This window comes from Spermophilus citellus (genome assembly GCF_964194105.1).
Source record: "Spermophilus citellus genome assembly, chromosome: 15".
Lineage (NCBI taxonomy): Eukaryota > Metazoa > Chordata > Mammalia > Rodentia > Sciuridae > Spermophilus > Spermophilus citellus.
The window spans coordinates 22,473,172-22,498,409 of record NC_138195.1 but is presented as its reverse complement, the minus strand read 5'-3'; the positions used below and the strand labels follow the sequence as shown (position 1 = coordinate 22,498,409).

The window sequence follows — 25,238 nt, the reverse complement described above, 5'->3', positions numbered from 1 at the left end:
AAGGCATAAAAATAGGAAAGAAGAACTTAAATTATCACTATTTGTGGATGACATGATAATATATTTAACAGACCCAAAAGGGTCTACAAAGAAACTGCTAGAGTTAATAAATGAATTCAGCAAAGTGGCAGGATATAAAATCAACATGCATAAATCAAAGGCATTCCTGTATATCAGCAACAAAACTTCTGAAATGGAAATGAGGAAAACCACTCCATTCACAATATCCTCAAATAAAATAAAATACCTTGGAATCAACCTAACAAAAGAGGTGAAAGATTTATACAATGAAAACTACAGAACCCTAAAGAGAGAGAGAGAAGAAGATCTTAGAAGATGGAAAAATGTACCCTGTTCATGGATAGGCAGAACTAACATCATCAAAATGGCAATATTACCCAAAGTTCTCTACAGGTTTAATGCGATGCCAATTAAAATCCCAACGGCATTTCTTGTAGAAATACATAAAGCAATCATGAAATTCATATGGAAAAACAAAAGATCCAGAATAGCAAAAGCAATTCTAAGCAGGAAGTGTGAATCTGGAGGTATAGCCATACCAGAGTTCAAACTGTACTACAAAGCAATAGTAACAAAAACAGCGTGGTACTGGTACCAAAACAGGCAGGTGGACCAATGGTACAGAATAGAGGACACAGAAACCAATCCACAAAATTACAATTTTCTTATATTTGATAAAGGGGCTAAAAGCATGCAATGTAGGAAGGATAGCATCTTCAACAAATGGTGCTGGGAAAATTGGAAATCCATATGCAACACAATGAAACTGAATCCCTTTCTCTCGCCATGCACAAAAGTTCACTCAAAATGGATCAAGGAGCTAGGTATCAAATCAGAGACACTGCATCTGATAGAAGAAAAAGTTGGCTACGATCTACATACTGTGGGGTTGGGCTCCAAATTCCTTAATAGGACGCCCATAGCCCAAGAGTTAATAAAAAACATAAATAAATGGGACTTAAACTAAAAAGTTTTTTCTCAGCAAGAGAAACAATAAGAGAGGTAAATAGAGAGCCTACATCCTGGGAACAAATTTTTACCCCTCACACTTCAGATAGAGCCCTAATATCCAGAATATACAAAGAACTCAAAAAATTAAACAATAAGATAACAAATAACCCAATCAACAAATGGGCCAAGAACCTGAACAGACACTTCACAGAGGAGGACATACAATCAATCAACAAGTACATGAAAAAAATGCTCACCATCTCTTGCAGTCAGAGAAATGCAAATCAAAACCACCCTAAGATACCATCTCACTCCAGTAAGATTGGCAGCCATTATGAAGTCAAACAACAATAAGTGTTGGGGAGGATGTGGGAAAAAGAATACACTTGTACACTGCTGGTGGGACTGCAAATTGGTAAGGCCAATTTGGAAAGCATTATGGAGATACCTGGGAAAGCTGGGAATGGATCCACCATTTGACCCAGCTATCGCCCTCCTCGGACTATTCCCTGAGGATCTTAAAAGAGTGTACTATAGGGATACTACCACATCAATGATCATAGCGGCACAATTCACAATATCTAGACTGTGGAACCAACCTAGATCCCTTCAATAGATGAATGGATAAAAAAATGTGGCATCTATACACAATGGAATACTACGCAGCACTAAAAAATGACAAAATCATAGAATTTGCAGGGAATTGGATGGCATTAGAGCAGATTATGCTAAGCAAAGCTAGCCAATCCTTAAAAAACAAATGTCAAATGTCTTCTTTGATATAAAGAGAGCAACTAAGAACAGAACAGGGAGGAAGAGCATGAGGAAAAGATTAACATTAAACAAAGACGAGTTGGGGGAGAGAAAGGGAGAGAGAAGGGAAAGCATATGGAAATGGTAGGAGACCCTCAATGCTACACAAAGTTACATAGAAGAGGTTGTGAGGGGAAAGGGGGGGCAAGGGAGAGAACTGAACAACAGCAGATGAGGTAGAGAGGGATGATGGGAGGGGGGATAGTAGGGGATAGGAAAGGTAGCAGAATACAACAGTCACTAATATGCCATTATGTAAAAATGTGAGTGTGTAACTGATGTGATTCTGCAATTTGTATTTGGGGTAAAATGGGAGTTCATAACCCAATTGAGTCAAATGTATGAAAGATGATATATCATGAGCTTTGTAATGTTTTGAACAACCAATAAAAAATATAAAAAAAAAGAAAATTACCATGTGCCTTTCAGTCATCATCATTCACTAATGAATGACAGGATCTAATATACCATAGTACAAGTATTCAAACCAGGAAATTGATTAATACAACAGTAAGATACAGATGCTGTTTGGATTTAGTGGTTATTTACCTAGATCCTTTTCTTTTTCTTCAGGTTCAGCTCTCTGAAGATTCTTTTTTGTAAACATAAGCTTTTGTAACTACCAAGATACAGAATAGTTTCATCACCCCCAATAAAACTTCCCACTAGAAATCTTTATAGTTATACTATGCTTCTATTCCTATCAAGAACTTATTTGTTCTCTATGACTATAGATATGTCTTTCAAGAATGTTTTATATGAATAATCATATACCTTGTAAACATTTGAGATTAACTTTGTTTTGCTCAACATAATATTCTTGAGATTAATCCTATTTATTACATGAGTTAATAGTCTGTTCTTTTTTTCCTTGTGCTTTCAATCATATGATGTACCACAGTTAATCCATTTACATGTTGAAAATAATTTAGTTATTTTGAGTATTTTTAGTCATTGAAACTGAACTTTCCAAAATGTGAAATAAACCTATGGTGAAATGCTATTGAGATTCAAAAATGAATGAAATTACAATACATGCTGCAACATGGATGAAACAAAGATATTCTGCTAAAGAAATAAGTCAGGAACAAAATGAAACTCGTTGCATGGTTTCAAGTATATGAGATGCCTTGAAAATTTAAATTCATGTAGACAGAGGGTAGGAAGTGGTTACTAGCCATTGGATGGGGTTGGAAATGGACAGTTACTATTCAAATGGGAAAAGAGTTTCAGTTTGTGATGATGAGATTTTCTGAAGATAGAAAATAGTTATGGTTGCTCAACAGTCTGCATGTTCTTGCTGCCACTGATTTGTACATTTAATAATGGGCAAAATGTTAAAGTTTGACATAAAAACAGAAAAATAAATGGCTACTATATGACACAGTGTTAATGTGAATGAAATGTAAGTGTATGTAAGTATAAATATGAAAGAAAATAATACAAGCTAAGAGGACAGAGAGGCTGGGTAGGACTAGTTTATGTAAGATTAGACAGGAATCTCTGAGATAGGTGTATTTTAAGAGAATGGAAAGAGCCAGCCCGCCATGCACTGAAGGGAGGGCATTTACAGGCAGCGAGATGTCAAGTGTGGAGCCTGAGGTAGAAACCATTGTCCAATGGCAGCAAGAGGTCTGCCATGCCTTCACAGATAATGTATGTGCATATGTGCACACTTGTGTGTACAGCTGGTGTGCAAGAGAAAATGAGTGTACATTCATAGGTATCTGTATTTTTCTCTATTGGAGACAAGGACTTTGACATGGCTAACCAGTCAACTATGCTCTTGGTAACTCTTCAGTGAGAACTGGCGAAAGAGTTGACAAAGGAAGGATCGTGCTGCATTAAAGCAGACAGCCACCTAGTATTGTGCTGGAGTCCCCAGGGAATGCTCTTTAGGTGAGTCTAATGTCTCCTAGAAAGAGTTGTTTTTTAATCTGTGGTTAAAGGCCAGGTCCAGGCTATTCCTTTTCACAGGCTTTGTTGATAAGCCCAGCCTCCTTCCTTGCTCTGAGGCATCTGCCAGTCCCAGGCTAGAGGGCCAGCTTCTGTGTTGCTGAAATCCTGCTGTGCAGAAGCCTCATAGTAAGTCCTTTATGTTGATATGCATTCCTTGATCAGGAGTCTAGGGGTTCAACTTGACTCTAGAGACCTGGAGGAGGCTTTTGCAGGTAATGGGCAGAGGCACAAGCAGACAGAAATCATATTGGGGAAAACCACACCATCAAGTTTCCTTTATTATCTATTGCAAAGGAGACTGCCTCTGTTTTCAAAGAGAGCCATGGAGCACTACTTCCATGGGATTAAGTTGCTAAGCTTTCCCAGCAAGGAATAACTGGAAGAAAGCTTTGGAAGACAGATTTTGAAAAAGGAGAGAGAGGCAGTTTGTTTAATTGCCAAAGATTCTGACTTAGAAAATATAAGGGAAACATGATGGGAAGTAGAAAGGGATCTAGCACTGTGCTTGGGCAAAGGTATTGAGAAGTTTCTACTGGGATGCTTTGTTGTGGGAAATAAAACACTAATCAAAAGCACAATCAAAAGTGATTTCTGGGGTAGGTTAGTGACTAGCAGATGAGTTAATCTGAGACTGGGACCTAACTCTTCCTCTCTGTATTACTGTCTGCAACTTAGTGCCTAAAATTGAATAAATGAGAGTTCAGTGGCTCTGGAGGGAAATCATTTGCACAGATATGAAACTGGGGTTTGGGGTTCAGATGGCACAAAGGGAGGTGGGGGGAGAGAGGGAGCTTCTGCAGACACCTGGTTCTCCTGCCTTCCCACCTCTTAAGCCAACAGGCATGAGTGAGTTGAGATAGGTAGTGGTTTTGCTCTCACAGACACAGGAAGCATATTCCCTGTCTTCTAGCAGCAACACCAGAGGCCCGGGCTCTGGTGGTGCCCTCAAAGGACCCTGCTGCCTGTCACTGTGCTGACTTTTGTTAAAATACTAATCAATAATGTTACAAGGAAGGTTTCCTTTTCTAAATACTCAATGTGGAGGCCAGGAAGGGGTCACCCACTAATTCTTTGCCTGTGCCCAAGTTTCAGGACAAAAGGCATGTGTGGCAACTATGGGCTGCTTAACTAAACAAGATAATCTTTCTTGACTTATCTCATGGTAAGCTGAGGACCATTTTCCTGTTTCTACCATTCCTTCTCCTTCTTCTGAGTCTGGTGACATCAGATACTGTAACCAATGAGGAGGTCCAAAAGACCTGCCCTGTGATGGCCTGTATTCCTCCAGGCATGAACGGTTTCCCAGGCAAAGATGGACGTGATGGAGCCAAGGGAGAAAAGGGAGAACCAGGTACCCATTGGCTCTTCCAGCTGTGTCTCTTTACCTTCCAGATATAACTGGCTGGGGAAACAGGAGGAATGTCCTATCTAGGCAGATTAAGTTTTTCTCTACTATATAATATAACTCAAATCAGAGATGCATCTCCTGTCCTCTGCCATTTCAGTCCTCCACCCATCATTTTGTGACATGTGTTGTCTTGCCTGCCCAGGAAAGCATCTTTCAGGGTAGGCTCCCCCTTGGAACACAGGAAGATTATTCCTTCTCTGAGTCATTGGAATAAGGGGTTCAGAGGTTGGCCCTGAGTCAATGTTTCCTTTCTCTGGGAAGGGATTCCACATCAAGTTCTTGGGAAAAGAAAGCAAAAACACAATAATGAGTCATGTTTTCTTTATCTTCCAACAGGTCAAGGGCTCAGAGGCTTGCAAGGCCCACCTGGAAAGTTAGGACCTAAAGGCCCCCCAGGTCCCCCTGGATCAAAAGGGGCAGTGGATAAAAAGGGAGACCGTGGAACATGTCCAGGTAAGATCCATCTAGAGAAGACTGAATTAAAGGTGCTCAAAGTTCTGGAACCCAAAATATCAGGTGGGAGGTGTCCTTTTACTGACACTTTAAGGGAAGAGGCCTGACTCTGCTTCTTCTCCCAAGGCCCCGTCAGCCCGCTCTAGGTTACTTAGAGCCTTGAGGCATTGCAACCAATGCCTAAGTATAGATTTACTAATCTCTCAGGGCTGCTTCCTCACCAAGCATATCCTGGGCCCAGAGAGAGAAAGTAGGACAACTGAGTATGGACTTAATATGTCTTTTGTTCCAAGAGAGTATATCCATGTCATGGCAGTGATCTCTTCATAAGAAATCAAACCAAACCTTAGTGGGTTCAAAACACAACCAGTTATTTAAATACAATTTTGTGGGTCAGCCACAGAAATTCTGGTTTTAGCTGATCTCAGTCTGTGGTCAACTGATGGATGGTCCATGGTTTCATTTATATGTGGGTGTCAGCTGGATTGAGGAGATTAATTGAGCCATGGATCTCTTATCTGACAGGCCAGCCAGGGCTTGTTCAAAGAGCAGAAATTTTAAAATTCCAAATTGTAGAAAGAATATAATCTTCAAGGCCTCCTGATGCTCACAACACATATATTACAATTTTTGCCACACTGTATTGGTCTTAATAAGTCACAAATCTGGTCTAGTTTCAAAGAGTGTCAAAATAGCCTCTATTTCTTTTATGATAGAAGCTGCTATTTTTGCCATCGGTGAAACATAACTTGCCTCAGAATCTCCTTACTCAAATAATAAAAATTCCTTCAAAGGTTTCTTTTTGCCTTTGAGTTTTGTTTTAGCAATTTATTGGGGGAAAAATGTAGTGAAGAGCTTTGGCTGCAGATATCTGTCATGTGAGGTAACCAGGGAGTGCATGTGTGCATGGTTGTATAAAGGTGTCTTTAGAACAGTCATCAGATGAAGCCAGATGTTTTGGACTGTGCGGAAATGGAAGTATTTTTCTTCTTTTTGCTTCTTAGTATTTTTCATCTTCCTTCAATGTTTATACATCAATGTGAAAGAAACTATTTTAAAAAAGTACCTACCCCCTTATGTGTACAGTTCTGGGACTCCTTCTCAACAATATCCCCTTGTTATCTTTTAATTTTCTAGCATGTGACACTAGCAGAGCTGCTTCTGAAAGAGCAGCTCTCAAAGCAGAATTGGAAAGCATCAAAAAGTGTAAGTTCTCTCTCTTGTTCTTTAAGCACCTTAAAGTGAGGGACTGGTGAAAGTCAGTGAATATTTATTTAATATGTATAATTTTCTAGTACCTGGGTAGACATTTCTTTTATTCTGGTATCATACAGTCCTCACAAGCCCCCTCAAGTAGACATGAAGGCAAAAGGAATTTGAATTTCTTGCTCAAATGCACAATAGAGCTTATAAGTGGTAAAATTGGTTTATCAACTGAAGTCGGTTGGACTTAGGAGACTCTAATCCTGGACTCTGATCTTTTCTCACTGGAAATGGTATCTATGCCCCTTTGTTATGCTGGTTTCTTGACCTGGCAATGGGACCAAACTTGTTCTTTCTGACTAGGGCCATATATGCTGAGATGTTTCTGTTTAGTCTCCAGTTAATGGTGTGGTAGAATTCAGAATTCCAAGTTATATGTATTCTAGACTTCTGATCCAGTGTGCCAGGGTGTCCCTTCCTTTTAAGGTTGTGAGCCTTAACAAAAACAGAATATACTAGTTTAATTTGAATTTAAATTTATTTTATCTGACAACTCTACTGTAGAAACCTTTATTCCTAAACATACAGTGGGTAGGAGTTTAAAACAAGCTAGTTTAATCTACTTTTTCCCATTTTAGTGCTATTGTTGTCTGTCACCAAAAAAGTTGGAAAGAAGCTCTTCTGGAACAGTGGCGAAACAAGAAATTTTGACAGCGCTAAGGCTCTGTGTGCCCAATTCCAAGCCTCCATGGCCACCCCCTTGAACGCTGAAGAGAATCAGGCCATCCAGAGTTTGGTCAAAGACTCTGCCTTCCTAGGCATAACAGATAAGGAGAATGAAGGCCAGTTTGTGGATATGGCAGGAAGGAGAGTGACCTACCAAAACTGGAACAAGGGTGAGCCCAACAACGCTGGCTCTGGGGAACACTGTGTGCAGATGCTGTTGGATGGCACCTGAAATGATGCCACCTGCTCCTCCTCCTTTTTGGCAGTCTGCGAGTTCCCTGCCTGAGGCCACGTGCCCCTCAGCTCCCCCTGTGACTTTACTGCACCCCAAAGACCTAAAGTCTTCTCTGAAGGTAAAGACATCAGTTTCCCACACCTTGTCAAGGGTTGTTCCTTTTTTTTTTTTTGAGCATTGCAGAAAATGAGGAGAAGGGATTGAATGATGGGATGGGGAGGGGAGAAATGAGAAGAGGATGATAATGGAGCAACACAGATTTCTGTTTCAGTCCAAAACACTAATAATGAACACTAACAACAACATAATGGTGATAGTTTTAGGAGTTGCATGGTAATATTAATAATATATTTTAAACGTTCACTTTGAGCAAGATGCTACATTTTTCTGTCTTTCAATGATTATCTCATGTAATTAAGCTATGACATTTTGTGTAAGTACTTGTTCAGGTACAAAAATAAAATGAGTTCACTTTTCCACTTACTACAAATGCATTGTGTGCTCTGTTGTGCTCTCTCTTCTCTCTGAGTGGAGGGTTTCCAGGGTAACAAATCTCCATAGTATCCTCTTCCATGGCTTCTCAGCCAGTCTCACATATTAAGATGACTTATATGTAGCTCTATTTCTGAATTCATGTTCCTTTTAAATGAGATACTAACTAGGTAAAGAACATAAATTTCAAGTGAGCAGATTCATGAGTGCATACACATACATCTATGTAGCCATCTTCTAGGTTAAGCTATGGGACAATTTTAGTACCCTAGAAGCCCCTTTACAACTTCTCCTAGTTGATATTTCCAAAGGTAAATACTATCCTAAACCCTATCATCATATATTGTTTTTATTTGTTATGATATACAGGCAACCATCCTGTATGTTCTGTTTTATATCTTGTTCTCTATTCACTCTAAAGCCTAGCCATGGGACTTTCCCACTGTTACATGTAGCAAAAGTTTGCTTTCATTTCTATGCAGAATTGCATTATATTTATGTACCTCAGTTTTCCTCTTTTATTATTAGTGGATACTTGGCTTATAAATTTGGGCCATTAAGAAAACACCCTCATGAGCATTTCTGTGTGTGTTTTATTATGCATGGCTTACAAATTTCTCTTGGCTCTCTACTCAGGGCAGAGTCAGGAGGTCACAGGGCAAGTACGCATATAGATTCAGTAGATACTGTAGTTTTCCAAAGTGTCCATACAAACTTACGCTCCCATCAACAAACTGTGTCAGTCCTAGGTACTCCACATACTTGTGAAGAGGTAACACTTTCAGTCCTTGTAATTTCAGCCATTCTTGTGAATGCAAAGTTTTACCTCCCTCTGGCTTGAATCTCTTTTCCCAGTAGAATAATTTTCATATGCTAATCAGATGTCTGGACATCTTCTCTTGTGAGATACCTATTAGAGTCATTTGTGTGTTTCTTTAGACAATATTTTTTTTTTTTAAAGAGAGAGTGAGAGAGGAGAGAGAGAGAGAGAATTTTTAATATTTATTTTTTAGTTCTCGGTGGACACAACATCTTTGTTGGTATGTGGTGCTGAGGATCGAACCCGGGCCGCACGCATGCCAGGCGAGCGCGCCACCGCTTGAGCCACATCCCCAGCCCGACAATATTTTTTAAATTCATAAAAATATTGTTTGCTTTTACATTCAAATATATTTTTTGTTTATGTATACCACAACTATTTTTCCAGTATTTTACTTACTTCCATTGTTGACTTTTGATAAAAATAATTTCTTAAATTTAAGAAAATCTTATTTACTCATATTTTCTTTCAAGGTTGTGCTTAATGTAAGAAAACATTTCTTGTTCTCAAATCATGAAGATGTTCTTCTATGTGGTTTTTTTTTTGAAAGTTATATTGCTAAACCTTCCACATGTCTTTAGTATGTACCTACTTGATACAGCGCTAATTTGCTTGAAAACCATGTTCCCTCCCTTAATTGGAGTAGTTCATTTTTGCACATCAGCTGACTATGTGTGGGTCTGTTTCTTGACTTTCTATTCTATTATCCTATTCTATTCTTCCAGTCTGTGTGTTGATTCTTTTGCCAAACACCACACTATCTTAATTTCTGTGCAAATATAGGAGGAACTGACATGTGGCTGTGGAAGCCTCCCAGCCTTTTTCTTCTGTTAGCTAAAAAAAATTTAAGATAATTTTTGAGTAGCTCCTCAACTTCTACAAAAACATGATGATGTTTTCATTAGATCTGCATTAATCCTACCAATTTACTTAGGCAGATTTGACAATTTACTACTGAATTTCCAATGATCATAGTGTATTTCTTCATTTAACTAGGATTTCCTACAATTTTCTTGGTATGTTTTAAAGATTTTAGCTTAGTGATTTCACATATTTTGTTTTGGTGGATGAAAGGTTTTTAAAAATAATGTATTCTTCATAATTATTTTCTACTGTTGCACATAGAAATATAAGTAATTTTGTATATGATCCTATTATATTTAGTAATCTCAAGGTGTTCATTTTTAAAATTCTAGTAGTTTGTAGATTCTTCTAGTTTTTCTACCTAGATACCATGTAATCTAAAAACATGGAAGTTACGTCATACTTTTTTTTCTTCTTCCCTTCATTTTTCTTTTTTTCCCTTTTTCTTGCCTCATTGCACTGGTTAACAACTCCAGTACAGTGCTGAATGGAAATGGTGAGGGTGACCCTTCTTTCCCAGTTCCTTAGTCTGCCTTTGTTTATTTTAGTGATTAAGATTTAGGTTTTTATCTTTTTAAAAAGTTCAAGTTCATATTTACCTAAACTTACTTATCCTCCCACCAATTTTCCTATACTTCAGGGGCTTGTAAAGTCCCAATGTCCATCACTCTGTCCTGCTCCTGCTTCCTTGAATGTAGCCTTCAGGTATTGGGTTACAGAAGGGCTGATGGTTCTTAGGACTAGCTGTCCTGATATTTTTTACCATGCTGACCAGCCTTGCTGTCAGTAGGTCCCCTGTAATGGGGTAGAACATCACAACTAGATGCTTAAATCAGCTCCCTTCCAATTTTTCTTTGCATGCCTGGGTGAATGCCCAAGACCAAAGACCTGCTCTGCAAATTCCTCAGTAACATTTGGCCAGGTCTCAAATAATGCCATATGTCAGAGCCTAATATTTGCCAACCATGAGAAAATCATAACATCTCTGAAAATGTTCCTGGAAATATGTTAATTAGTCTTAAAATCTTGGCAAGATAGTCTCCTGGGTAAAAGATTTGAAATACAACAGATAATATTAGGAGGAATTTGACCTAGTAGGCTTGCTTAAGAAAACAAACGAACAACAAAAACAACAACAAAAAACACAAACAAACAAATAAAAAAACACCTCACATTATTTCCTTAATTAGAAGTCAAATAATGAGCCATGTATGGTGGCACATGCCTATAATGCCAGCAGAGACAAGAGAATCACAAGTTCAAAGACAGCCTCAGCAACTTAGCAAAGTTCTGAGAAACTCAGAGAGACCCTGTCTCAAAATAAAATATACAAACGGCTGGAGATGTGGCTAAGTGGTTAAGTGTCCCTGGGTGAAATCCCATGTGTACACACACACACACACACACACACACACAAAAAAAAAAAAAAAATCAAATAATCAGTACAATAAACACTGTATATTCTGAGTCCCAGGTCCAAAAGCGAAAGGTCACTGGGACATTTCTGCTATTCTTTTGCTTTCAGAGACCACAGTACCAGGCAGAAACAATCAAAAGACCATATAACAGAATGTTTAAAAATATGGACAAACAGGCTTATCTGACTACTCTCTTCTCTCCCAGGCCAGGGCTATGTGACCAGGGCTATGTGACTAGGCCTCCATTTCTAGCTTTTCCCTGGAGAATCATATTCTTCACACTGAACCCAACTCAGCATGACTCTAGATGTCATGTTTTTACAGATGATCCAACAGAGTATTATGCAGAGATGTCAAAAGACAGAGAATAGGTACCACTTAGGACAGGGATCCACTCACACTGCAAAACAACATGATACACCAAAGATTTTTAGGCATTACCTTGAGCAACCTGAAACATACAAAAAAAAAAAACATGCAAAGAAACACATAAAATAAATGCACATTATCAAATATTCACTAAATCTCATAAATATCTATAAGTACAGAGACTCTGATCAAAATCCTTAGGTCAGCCCTTCTAATCTCCAGCACTGACCTGATGGGAATTCACAGCCATGGTGGGAAATCGGGCCTTTGTCAGCAACAGAAGTATCCATGTGGCTTACCACTTAATACCACCCTTGTGAGCCTTGAGGAGAATGCAGGCATCATAAGTTTCATGAAGAAAATTAACCCTTCTACCTGTGCCTACAAAATACCCCCTACCTGGGAAGTTTCTCTACTGGTTGAAGTCCTATCACTGAGCATAAGTACCTGATATACCTGATGGACAAAGCACAGTGTGTAGAGATGAACACAGGGGGCAAAAGATTGGCATAAAGTGTGTGCTTTACCACATGGCTCATCAGGAAGTTCGAAAGATTGTTCCTGAACAGGGACTGCTCTCTCAGGCCACCCCTCTCAGTAGCTGAATACTAGTTGTACTTTGGGGCCCACTCAGTTTAAACAATTTCATGTGGCCAGTACTATAGTGTGTGGAATGACTTCCCCTGAAGTTATATTCATGTCTAATCTCTTGAACTTGTTAATAGTAAATTATATGGCAAAATAGTGGACATTATCTGTCATGTGACTAAGTGAAGGATCTTGAGAGAAGGAATTATGTGGTTGAGCTTTGTCATTTTCATTTTGGGTTGCTATCACAAAATATCATAGATAATATGTAACAAAGTATGATAGATTGCATGACTTATAACAGCATAAATTTATTTTCCACAGTTGTAGAGGCTGACAGTCCGAGATAGGGTGACAACATGATCAGGTTCTGTTGACATCCTCTTTTAGGTTGCTGACAGCCAACTTTCCCTTCTATTCTTAGAATATGAGAAGACAGTAAAAGAGCTTTTGTGTGCCTTTAATAAGGGCATAAATTCCACACAGGAGTGCCTCGCTCTCATCGTCTAATTATATCCCAAAGGCCCCAATCTCTAATACTATCATATTGGGGGTTAAGATTTCAACATATGAAATTTTGGGGGGGACCCAGGCATTCAGTCCATTGCACATTCTAAGGGCAATCACCTGCATCCCCATGTGAGATAAGCCAAGAAAGGTTTGCAGACACCAGAAGCCAAAAGAGGCAAGGAACAGATTTTCCTTCCTCAAAGCACCAGAAGGGAATGCAGCCCTGCTAAAACCTTGATTTGAGATTTCTTAACTCCAGAAATACAAAAAGTTTGAATCCACAGATCTTGTGTTAATTTATTACAGCTTCCCTAAGAAATGAATCTAAGTACACATGGAGGGTTTTCCCTCAGGACTGGATGGAGAAACTACAGATTCCTGAAGGACACATGAGCATGTCCTTTGGAGGATCAGCTCCCTCTCAGAGCTGTCTGTGGGTTCTAAGGTAACCACCCGTCAGTCACTTTCTTTCAGGACCCATGAGGTCACCCTCTCAGGCAGAGATGAAGGGTGTCCTCAGCTCACGAAGTCGCTGGACAAGCTGATTCATATCTGTGTCCTTCAATCCAATCTATGACCCACTCCTGTTTGTTCTAGTATGTGGATTCCTTGATAGTGTTCCCTTAAACTTTGCACCTGCTTATGCTCATGCTCAATTCCAGGTTTTCAATAATAGAATTCTTATCAATTATATATTCCATAGATAATACCTTTCCCTCTCATGCCTGCAATCTATTGATTTCACTGCCCTCCCTGCCCAGGAGTTGCTGCTTTCCATATTTGTTAGCCCAGCAGCTCAGCTGGCCTCTCTGTCCCTGTCCACACTGTGGTCTCTGTCAGAGGTCTCAACTGGAGAGTAGTCATGAAAAGAATAACAAAAGCACTTATTATACTCATCAGTAAACCATTAACTTGTGGGGTGAGGGGTGGAAATTGACACCAATTCACACCTCCACACACACACACACAAACCTCCCTTGCCACATCTGGCAGAGAAATAGTTGAAATGAAACTTGTTGCACAATATTAAGCTCCCCTTCCTGCCTCTGACCCAGAACATTAAAAGGGATATTTTACAATGGAACCACCAAATTATTTTATGATGAAACAACCAAATGCCTCTGTAGCAGCAGGTCAAAGAGTGCAAGTAAGGATCACAGCACCTCATATGTGACTGCTATAGACCAGGGGGGATGTGTGTACTCCACAAAATTGAAGATGTCTTTTTCAGTCAACTTCTCACATGGAGCATGAATGCCTGCAAGAGGTTCAAGAGCAATTTTATCAGGAAAAGATTCTTAAATGTTCAGATTTACAGTTTTATACAGTATGAGACTGTTTTGATGAATATAAATATTTTGGAAATCCAAGGTTATTTTTGATAACTATAGTCTTATGTTGATTTCAGGATTCACTTTATTTTTTAATATTTTGTTTTGGTAGCAAAAGTTTAGAATACTGAATGACGTATATAAATACTTACAAATAATGGCTAGGTGTTATCTTATTAGCTCAACTATGTACTTAGGCTCAATATACATTGTCTTGGCACTGGATCCACTTAGAGGAATAGGATGATAAGAAAGGAAACACAGCCTGCCATTAGAGTAGCTGTGAGCCCTGTTCTTTGGTGGGAGGAGCTTGTCAGAGTTGTGACAGCAATCCAGGAGCAATTTTCTGTTCCTCTTGAAAGAATTTAGATGTGACAGAGTTAGAATTACACAAATAGGTGAGTAGAAATTCAGGAGTGACCCTGGCTTAAAGCCACTCAGCCCTGACAGGAATTAATATGAATACAGCTTCACAGGCAAAGTTTCCGGGTCTCCTTAAGGGACATGTGGGTTCCAAGAACCACCACACCTTTGGAAAGTATAGGTCTATGGCTTCCAACTGATATCTTGACTTTAGTCTGTGCTCCCAGTTAGAGGCAGTTCACAAAGGTCATTTCTACCACATGCACAGCTGTTCAGTAACACAGCTGACATTGCACCTTTATCAGTATTCCAGGCCAACAGATCTAGAAAGTGAACTCAAGGTCAAGGTCAAATTCTACAAATAGGACAAAGGCTGTGTTAACCATTGGCTTATACAGTGTCATTTCAAAAATGTGTGTTCTCAAGTGTTCTACACACCAAAAGAGAAAACCCCAAATTTACAGGAAAAATAACATATAACACAATATAAACCTGTCACTGAAGTTTCCCCTATGAATATCATGAAGAAGACAGGTACTGGCAGGTACTGAGTTGACATGTCGTAATCCTTGCCTAGCATTTAACTGATCTCAGTGTAAGAGTTGCATAGCATTAAACTGACTTGAACAACAGATTGGGAGTGGAATCTGCTAGGCTGAATTTCTAAAAGGTGACCAGGATAATGATGGATTTTCTGTTAAAAGTGACATTTTTTTAACCAGTTCAAATGCATACAGAAATCCACACAAATAATTTTTGTTCTATTCAGTTCACTCCATGATGAAACCACATTCCAACCATCTGTGGACTTCCCAGGACTCTCTAACCCTTGAGCCGACCCTCTCTTCACTGTTCTTATTGTCCTCATGGCATCTTCTGCATACTAAGATGGCTGAAATAATCATTGTTATTACTATTTTCTGATTCCACTTTAAAAATTCTCTCCATCTTTTAAATGTTCTGGGAAAAACAGTAATCATTTTGTTTGTATTCTAATTGATAAATTTATTTCCTATGGGGATAAAGAATAATAAACTTGTTATTCCTTTACCTGTATACTGCAATTGAATAAATAGATACGTTGTTGATGGATTATGGGATCTCAGTTTCTTTTTTCTTTTTTTATTGATTTTTTAAAAAAATAAATGACAGCAGAATGCATTACAATTCTTATTACATGTATACAGCACAATTTTTTATATCTCTGGTTGTACATAAACTATGTGTACACCAATTCATGTCTTTGTACATGTACTTTCAGTAATGATGTCTATCACATTCTACCATCCTTGCTAATCCCCTTCTCTACCCTATCTAGAATTCATATATTCCTTCCATCCTCCCCCTCCATACCCCACTATTAGTCAGCTTCCTTATATCTGAGAAAACATCCAGCATTTGATTTTTTTTTTTTTTGGAATTGGCTAACTTCACTTAGTCTTCATAATAGCTGCCATTATAACTGGAGTGAGATGATATCTTAGAGTAGTTTTTGATTTTGATTTCTCTAATTGCTAGAGATGATGAGCTTTTTTTAAATATATTTGTTGATTGAATTTACATCCTCTTCTGAGAAGTGTTTGTTCAGTTCCTTGGACCATTTGTTGATTGGGTATTTGTTTTTTGTTTGTTTGTTTGTTTGTTTTGGTTGTTAGCTTTTTGAGTTCTTTACATATCCTAGAGATTAGTGCTTTATCGGATGTGTGAGGGGTAAAGATTTGCTTCCAGGATGTAGACTCTCCATTCACCTCAAGGTTGCTTTTTTGCTAAGAAGAAACTTTTTAGTTTGATTCCAACCCATTTATTGATTCTTGGTTCTAATTCTTGTTCTATAGGTGGCTTATTAAGGAAGTTGGGACTTAATCCCACGTGATGAAGATTAGGGCCTACTTTTTCTTCTATTAGACGCAGAGTCTCTGTTTAATTCCTAAGTTCTTGATCCACTTTGAGTTGAGTTTTGTGCATGGTTAGAGATAGGGGTTTAATTTCTTTCTTTCTTTCTTTCTTTCTTTCTTTCTTTCTTTCTTTCTTTCTTCTTTTTGTTGAAGATGCTATCTTTTCTCCAATGTATGTTTTTGGCACCTTTGTCTAATATAAGATAATTTTAATTTTGTGGGTTAGTCTCTGTGTCCTCTATTCTGTACAATTGATCTACCAGTCTCTTTTGGTGCCAATACCATGCTGTTTTGTTACTATTGCTCTGTAGTATAGTTTAAAGTCTGGTATAGTGATGCTAACTGCTTCACTCTTCCTGCTAAGGATTACTTTAGCTATTCTAGGTCTCTTATTTTTCCAGATAAATTGCATAATTGCTTTTTCTATTTGTATGATGAATGCCATTGGAATCGGAATTGCATTAAATTTTTATAGTGCTTTTGGAATTATGGTCATTTTGATAATATTAATTCTGCCTTTCTAATGGCAAGGTAGACCTTTCCATCTTCTAAGGTCTTCTTTGATTTCTTTCTTTAGGGTTCTGTAATTTTCATTGTATAGATCTTTCACCTCTTTCATTAAGTTGATTCCCAAGTATCGTGTTTATTTTTGAGGTTATTGTAAATGGGGTAGTTTTCCCCATTTCCCTCTAAGAGGCTTTGTCACTAATATACATAAATGCCTTTGATTTATAGGTGTTGATTTTATATCCTGCTATTTGCTGAATTCATTTGGTACTTCTAGAAGTTTTCTGGTGGAACTTTTTGGGTCTTCTAGGCATAGAGTCATCTCATCAGCAAATAGTGCTAATTTAAGTTCTTCTTTTCCTATGCATATCCCTTTAATTTATTTCATCTGTCTAATTGCTCTGGCCAGTGTTTCAAGAACTATGTTAAATAGAATTGGTGAAAGAGAGCATCCCTGTCTTGTTCCTGTTTTTAGAGGGAATGCCTTCAATTGTTCTCCATTTAGAATGATGTTGACCTGAGGCTTAGCATAGTTAACCTTTATGATGTTGAGATATGTTCCTGTTATCCTTAGTTTTTCTAATGTTTTGAACATGAAAGGGTGCTGTATTTTGTCAAATAATTTTCTGCATCTATTGAGATGATTGTATGATTCTTATCTTTGAGTCTATTGATGTGATGGATTAAATTTATTGATTTCCATATGGTTCTGAACCAACCTTGCATCTATGGGATGAATCCCTCTTGATCATGGTGCACAATCTTTTTTTATATGTTTTTATATTTGATTTGCCAGATTTTTATTGGGAATTTTTGCATGTATGTTCATTAGAGATATTGGTCTTTCTTTGATGTGTCTTTGCCTGGTTTGGGGATCAGGGTGATATTGACCTCATGAAATGAGTTTGGAAGTGCTGCCTCTTTCTATTTCCTGAAATAAATTGTAGAGTATTGGTATTAGTTCTTCTTTAAAGGTCTTGTAGAACTCGGCTATGTAACCATCTGGCCCTGGAATTTTCTTGGTTGGTAGGCTTCTGATGGAATCTTCTATTTCCTCACTTGATATTGGTTTGTTTAAAATGTATATATCTTCTGATTCAATCTGGGCAATTCATACGACTTAAGAAATTTGTCGATGCCTTCAATGTCTTCTATTTTATTGAAGTATAAGTTTTCAAAGTAATTTATAATTATCCTCTGTATTTCTGTAGTGTTTGTTGTGATATTGCCTTTTTCATCATGCATGCTGGTAACTTGAGTTCTCTCTCTCCATCTCTTAGTTAGCATAGCTATGGGTCTGTCAATTTTATTTATTTTTTCAAAGAGCCAACTTTTTGTTTTGTCAATTTTTTCAATTGTTTCTTTTGTTTCATTATTTCATTATTTCAGCTCTAATTTTAATTATTTTTTGCCTTCTGCTGCTTTTGCTGTTGGTTTGTTCTTCTTTTTCTAGGGCTTTGAGACATAGTGCGAGGTCATTTATTTGTTGACTTTTCCTTCTTTTAAGAAATAAACTCATGCAATGAATTTTCCTCTTAGTACTGCTCTCATAGTGTCCCAGAGATTTCTATATGTTGTGTATGTGTTTTCATTTACCTCTAAGAATTTTGTAATATCCCCCTTGATATTTTTTGTAACCCATTTTTCATTGAGTGGCATACTGTTTAATGTCCAGGTGATGGAGAAATTGTAGTTTTTATTTTGTCATTTATTTCCAATTTCATTCCAGTATGATCTGATAAAATGCATGGTAGTACCTCTACTTTTTTGTATTTGCTAAGAGTTTCTTTGTGGGATAATATATGATCTATTTTAGAGAAGGATCCATGTGCTGCTGAGAAGAAAGTGTATCCTCTTGATGCAGGTTGAAATATTGTATATATGTCAGTTAAGTCTAAGTTATTGATTGTATTATTGAGTTTTATAGCTTCTTTTTTATCTTTACAATTTTATTTTGTATACACATTTGCTCAAAATCAGTGAATTTCTAGCCCAGGTTCAGGTAACTGAAGGGCCTTTATAAGTACTTTATATTGTCTAGACGAAAGGTATGCTGCAAACATAGCCTGAAGTAAAATGTGAAATAACATCTTTCTGAAGATAGGCTTAGAAATTTTAATCCAGTAAGTTAAGGTGTTTTCTTTCTCTGGTAGCAGGGCTGATTGATACCTGGCTGCTAAGCCACCATTTACAGGAATAGCCAAGAAAACAGGGTACAGACCTCCTAAAACTAATCCAACAAGTCCACCTATTGTCACAGGACAGGTTTCACAATTCAAATCACCTGTACTCGAAGGTAAACTTAAAAAAACCTTTGAAAGATGCTTTTGCTATCAAAAATGGGAGCACTGCCATTGGTAAGCCAGCAGCTATTCAGGCCCGTGTTACATGCAAGACACGCCGAAAAGACTATTTGCTATTAGGCCACAGAAAGTAGCATAAGTCCAATATATTTGGATCCATGTTCAAGAAGACTCCTTTCTGCTTCTGACAGTAGTTCAATTTTTCTGGCTATGACATCAAAAAATGAGTTTTCATTGTTAGTATCATGTGGTTTATGGTTTTCTATCTTGACCCTGCTGCTATCCTCCCAACAGGTGCCTTCCCAGTTCTTCTAACATGCCTGGGCTTAAGATACATCCTTTACTCCATTCCTCCCAGTGCAGCCATCTTCAGTGGACACCTATAGTTTCTTTATTCAACTTTTGTTGGGAAGATCTATCCAGTGGTGAGAGAGGTGTGTTAAAGTCACCCAAGATTATTGTGTTGTGTTCAATTTGACTCTTGAACTTGAGAAGTGTTTGTTTGATGTACATAGCTGCAACAAATATATATGTTTGGGGCATATATATTTAGGATTGTTATGTCTTGTTGGTGTACATACTTGAGCAGTATGTAATGTGCATCTTTATAACTTTTGATTAACCTTGGCTTGAAGTCTTGTTTATGTGATACAAGGATGGAAACCCCTGCTTGCTTCCACAGTCTATGTGAGTGGTATGATTTTTCCAAGCTTTCACCTTCAGTCTATGGATGTCTTTTCCTATCAGATGAGTCTCCTGGAGTCATCATATTGTTGGGTCTTTTTAAAAATTCAGTCTGCTAGCATATGTCTTTTGATTGGCGAGTTTAAGCCATTAATATTCATGGTTATTATTGAGACATGGTTTGTATTTCCATCCATATTTATTTATTTTTGTTATTTAACTTGACTTAATTTTCTTCTCTGATTACTTTTTCCTTTAGGGTACTACCTCCCTCTGCTGATTTTCATTGTTGTTGTTGCTGTTTTTCCTCTTCATGGAATATTTTGCCAAGGATGTTTTCTGGCTATAAATTCTTTTAACTTTTGTTTATCATGGAAGGTTTTTATTTCATCCTCAAATCTAAAGCTTAATTTTTCTGGATACAAGATTCTTGGTTGACACCCATTTTCTTTCAGAGCGTGAAACATTTTGTTCCATATCTTCTAGCTTTCAGGCTCTGTGTTGAAAAATCTGCTGTTATCCTAATTGGTTTTCCCCTATATGTAACATTTTTCCTTTCTCTTGTGGCTTTCAAAATTCTCTCCTCATTCTGTATGTTGGGCATTTTCATTATTATGTGCCTTGGTGTGGATCTTTTATGATTTTGTACTTTGTTGTCCTGTAGGCTTCTTGAATTATGATTTCCAGTTTATTCTTCATGCTTGGAAATTTTTGTGATATTATTTCATTAAATAGATTGTTCATTCCATTGGTTTCAACCTCTATGCTTCTCTCTATCCTAATAACTCTTAAATTTGGTCTCTTTATGATATATACATATTTCTTCAATATTCTACTTGCAGTTTCTTACCATTTTCACTGTGTGGTCTATGTTATTTTCAAGATTATATATTTTATCTTCATTGTCTGATGTCCTATCTTCTAAGTGATCTACTCTGTTGCTGAGACTTTCATTTGAGCTTTTAATTTGGTTTGTTGTTTTTTTCATTTCAAGGATTTCTGGTTTTTTCTGTTTTTTTTTTTTTTTTTTTTTTTAGATCCTCTATCTCCCTGTTGAGGTGATCTTTTGCTTCCTGGATTTGTTTATGTAGCTTCTTGTCAAAGTGATTTTTCACTGTTTGTAGTCTCTCTCTTATATCTTCCTTGAGTTCAGAGAACATTTTAACCACGTATATTCTGAATTCCTTCTCTGTAATTTTTTTCTACTGTGTCTGCCAATAATTCTAATGATGTGGTATCTTGATTTGTTTGTGGCACTTTCTTCCCTTCTCTTTTCATGTTGCTTGTGTGTCTTCCTTTCTAGCTCTGTGGTTGTTATTGTTTTTACCCTATAAGTTTGTAGTGCTCTTGTAGGGTTCCAAGATCCTTCCTTTGTGGAGAAGTCAAGGTTAACAGATCCCAATATCAACAATATATCACCTATGAACAATTTGTTGTTATTAAAACATTTATAGTGTAGTCTCCATGTACAGAAATGTTGGATTCAATTATTATCTAAAATATAATCAGTAGTTTCGTAAAAAGTTTACAGTTTTCAATTGTGGACAATGAACTGGGGTTGGGTGTAGGATGGAATGCTGATGGGGAAAGATGTGAGGGTATAGAGTTAATATATCTTAGGAAATGTGAAAGAGAAATCTAATGAAGAGGGTTAGTAGCAAGAGACTAGGCAGGAAGTAATTGAGGATAGACAAGTACAGGGGAATTCAGTAGAGTACATAAAACAAACACACATATATATTTAGAAAAATACAGGATGTTAAAATAGTAAAATTTGGAGTGGGAAAGAAAACTGAAAAAAGTGAAAAGAGAAAGAAAAAAGTGAAAAAAGAAAAAAGAAAAATGGAGGGCATATAAAACACCTCTATATTATATTATTCAGATGACTCAGTCCTCAAAATCCTATTTCATGCAAAGTTCTTGGGTTTACATATGTTGAAGATGTGAGGGCTGGATGAGAGAGGAATAGAAAAGAAAGAGGGAAAAAATATAAATTCCAAAGAAGAAAGCAGGGTTGTTACTAGTTTTAGAAGTTGTTTCTTTTCTGTTTCTCTTCTTATCCAATAGATGGGGCTGTCTGTTTTAAGCTGGTGTCTCTGCCCTCAGTATGGTGTAGGTAACCAGGATGGGAAGACTGATCTTGGTGTAGGGTATCTAGAAGCAGGGATTCCCACTTGCCAGTCTCTGCAGGGAGGCTACACCTCAAGGGTCTCTTTTTGGGACTATTCTTCTGACTTATGCATCCGGTATTGTCTCCCTTTCTTGCCTGGATATTTCCCAGATCCTGGTCTCTCTGTTGGGCTCTAAACTTAGGCCCATCCCCATCACTTAGCAGTTCCCACCTGCTGGGCCTCTCACACACAGGCTCACAGCAGGTGGGTGGTGCCCTGGTCACACTGCACACCTCACCAACTGGGAGCTGTTTATGTATTGAGTGGTCACTATGCTGAAATTGCTGCTGGGTGGATGGGAGTTGGGTACCTGGTACCTGGCCAGATGGAGATTCAATCTGGGAGCAGAGAGCTGCCCCCACCAAATATGGTGAGAAAGGTTATACAAGTTGGAGTCTGTCTGCTTCCAGCACAGCAGTGTCTGGTGAGGTGGGGGAGCCAGGTGATGGCTTTGTGTGGTGGGTAGGTAGCAGCCAAATGACCTGCATGGGAGTAGAGCACAGTTTGGAGTTCTGCAGAGGTGCTGATAGGTGATTCTGCTTAGCCACTTCAGAGTCTTGCGTGACCTAGAATTGTGGGCTTTGGGTTTCCACCACTGCAGGGGTCTGGAGTCCTACTCCATGGCTGAGGCAGTGGGTTTGATTGTCAATACCATATATAAATAAATAAAATAAAGATCCATTGACAAACAAAAAAATGTCAAAAAAAAAAACAATTATTCTTGACCCAGCCCCATTCTGGCCATCCTCCATTTCTATGCTCACTGCCTCCAAAGAGAAAAATTCCCTGAGTAATACCTTCAGATATAATATGAAGGAAACAGATTTGTTTCCAGTGCCATTTCCTTTTCTTAGGTGCACAGGAAGCAGCATTTCCCAGCATCCTTTGCAGTTGTGATGGGAACACATGATCGAGCTCAAGAAATACAAATGTAAGCAAAAATGGTATTACACATCAATTCATGGCACTTGGGTGTCCTCAGTGTCTTGTCCATCCTTTCTCATCACTCCATCAGAGATGAGTATGGGACTACCAGGTTTGTGAAATTGAACCATTCAAGAGACTTGACCTGGAGGAAGCGAGCTATCCAGGAAGAGTCACAGAGGAAGGCTTTCCACCAGCCATAACCTGAAGTCATGCACTCCAGGGGTGAACTTGAGGCTCTGGGACATGCTGGTGTAGGACATAGTTTCATATTGACTCCCTCCAATTATGTCTCCATGAAACCCTGTTCTCATCCCCTGTTTTTGCAGAATTCCAGCTTTTATTTTTCATTGCTCATTTGGTTATTTGCTTTAGAACTCTTTGCCTATTGTTATCCATGATCTATCCGGACAGTTAAATATCCAACATACTTGCCACCTCTTCACAAACTTCAACCACTTCTTTTCCTATTCTATAAAGAAGATGCTGACTTACCATTTTGATTGTGCTCACTCAATCTGGTTAAATTTATAATAATAATCTGCCAATGGGCTTTTCTCTTCTTCTGTAATGTTGATGATACATTGATTTCCCTTTAAATCATTAACTCCACATGGTTGACATTGCAATAACTTTCAGTTTTCTCCAGGATTCTTTGCCTGCTCATCAAAATGATCTCTGCTATGATTTGGAAATGCTTTCCTAATGTGGTGTGTGTGTGTGTGTGTGTGTATGTGTGTGTGTGTGCATCTTGACCCCATGATATAAGTTTTTGGAGGTGCTTTGTATGATTCCATTATAATGTACTGCTCTAGCTAGAAGCCCAAACCAGTGGAATTACTGAATCTTGGGCTTGAACCTCCAGAAATGTGAACCAAACAAGTCTTTCTTTACTTAATATGGACATATGTCAGATATATTGTTATAATTATGAAAAGCTAACTAAAGAAATCTCTACCACCTATTTCTACATTATCACTTATGATCTCTTCTCTCAGAGAACATGCCAATTTCTTACTCTTGAGCCAGAATTCTTAGAGATTCAAACCTGACACTCAGTACAACCACAGAAATCACTGTGCATCTTCAGTTGCCTATAGTACTTGTAAATATATTTTAGCTTTTTTCTATTTGTGTTTGGATCTATTCCCCCTTTTATTCCAAAGTCTGTACCTTAATTTCGGCATCATATATTATTTCTTCTTCTTTCTGACTGTTGGTGGATTTATTACTATATTGTTTCACTATAGTGCAAAGGATATTTCTAATCACAGGTTTAGAAATACCTAGAACTTCCAGCATTTCTGATTTTCCATCATATCCATTGCAGAATGAATGTTTACAACATTATATTTTGCTAAATCTAGTGTTGAACTTCTACTGGCACATTCCCTGTCTCCTTGTCCAGAAAGACTTTCTTTGGCTGACATGAAAATTCAACAGGAAACCAAGAGAACTTTGAAAGACTGAACTATCAGTGTCATACTCTACCATCTCCTACTGATGCTCAGGGTCAGCAAGACTTAGTCTCACATCATCAGGTACTTTCACCATACAACTCTTCAACATCTGCATCTCCAAATAGTACAGATCCCAGGAAGGATAAAGTTCCTCCTTAATTGTCCAATCTGGTGTAGGATCCTCTGCAGCTACCATAGCTAGTGGATAATCAGACTTCTTGCAGGATCTATATTCCAATTATATACCTTGATTTCCCAGACACAAAGAATCTAGACATGCATTCCTCTGAATACTCTAGCAGATGCTTTGCTCAGTAAAGTATTTCCAAGATTCAGGTGAGAAAATGGTATCATGTGCTGTATAGTGGGAGTGACATTCCTGTTCTCAGACAAAAGACTCTGCCAAAATACCCAAGGATTTACTCTTTTACTCTGCACTCAGTTTCTCCACTGCCAAATCTGCAGATATCCATGATCTTTTGTCAAATCAGCTCTGGTTAGATCTACTGTGTTGGCAAGAGCTTGGTACAAGATGCCACCCAGGACATCAATATGGAAGATTGTGAAGAGGCAGTGGCACTGGGATGGGACTTCCAATCTAGATGAAGAGCTTGAAGGCCAAGTGGCCCAGATGATATGAGATAGAGTTGAGGAATTATAGACTGACCTACTTCCTTCTTACTATGTCTGACATTGGTTCTGTCCCTTCCAGAGATGTGCAGAGTCAGGAAAAACTGGATATGGATGGGTATAGTCCTTCTGGACAACCC

The 25,238-nt window shown here is 38.0% G+C and overlaps 1 protein-coding gene and 1 pseudogene across 2 annotated transcripts; one reads left to right on the top strand and one right to left on the bottom strand.

The window, feature by feature from the left end:
* Positions 1 to 4,215: 4,215 nt before the first annotated feature.
* On the top strand, positions 4,216 to 7,766 carry LOC308634038 (mannose-binding protein C-like; the record flags this gene model as incomplete). Its single annotated transcript, XM_081267628.1, has 5 exons — positions 4,216 to 4,259; positions 4,959 to 5,095; positions 5,489 to 5,605; positions 6,743 to 6,811; positions 7,447 to 7,766. 5 exons carry the CDS (start codon positions 4,216 to 4,218, stop codon positions 7,764 to 7,766), a joined length of 687 nt encoding a protein of 228 aa, XP_081123754.1.
* An 11,136-nt stretch (positions 7,767 to 18,902) lies between these two features.
* LOC308634037 (transmembrane protein 126A-like) lies at positions 18,903 to 24,664 on the bottom strand (annotated as a pseudogene). The gene is made up of 2 exons: positions 24,542 to 24,664; positions 18,903 to 19,540 (listed from the first exon to the last, which is right to left on the bottom strand). The product of its transcript is annotated as a transmembrane protein 126A-like (transcript).
* Positions 24,665 to 25,238: the final 574 nt, after the last annotated feature.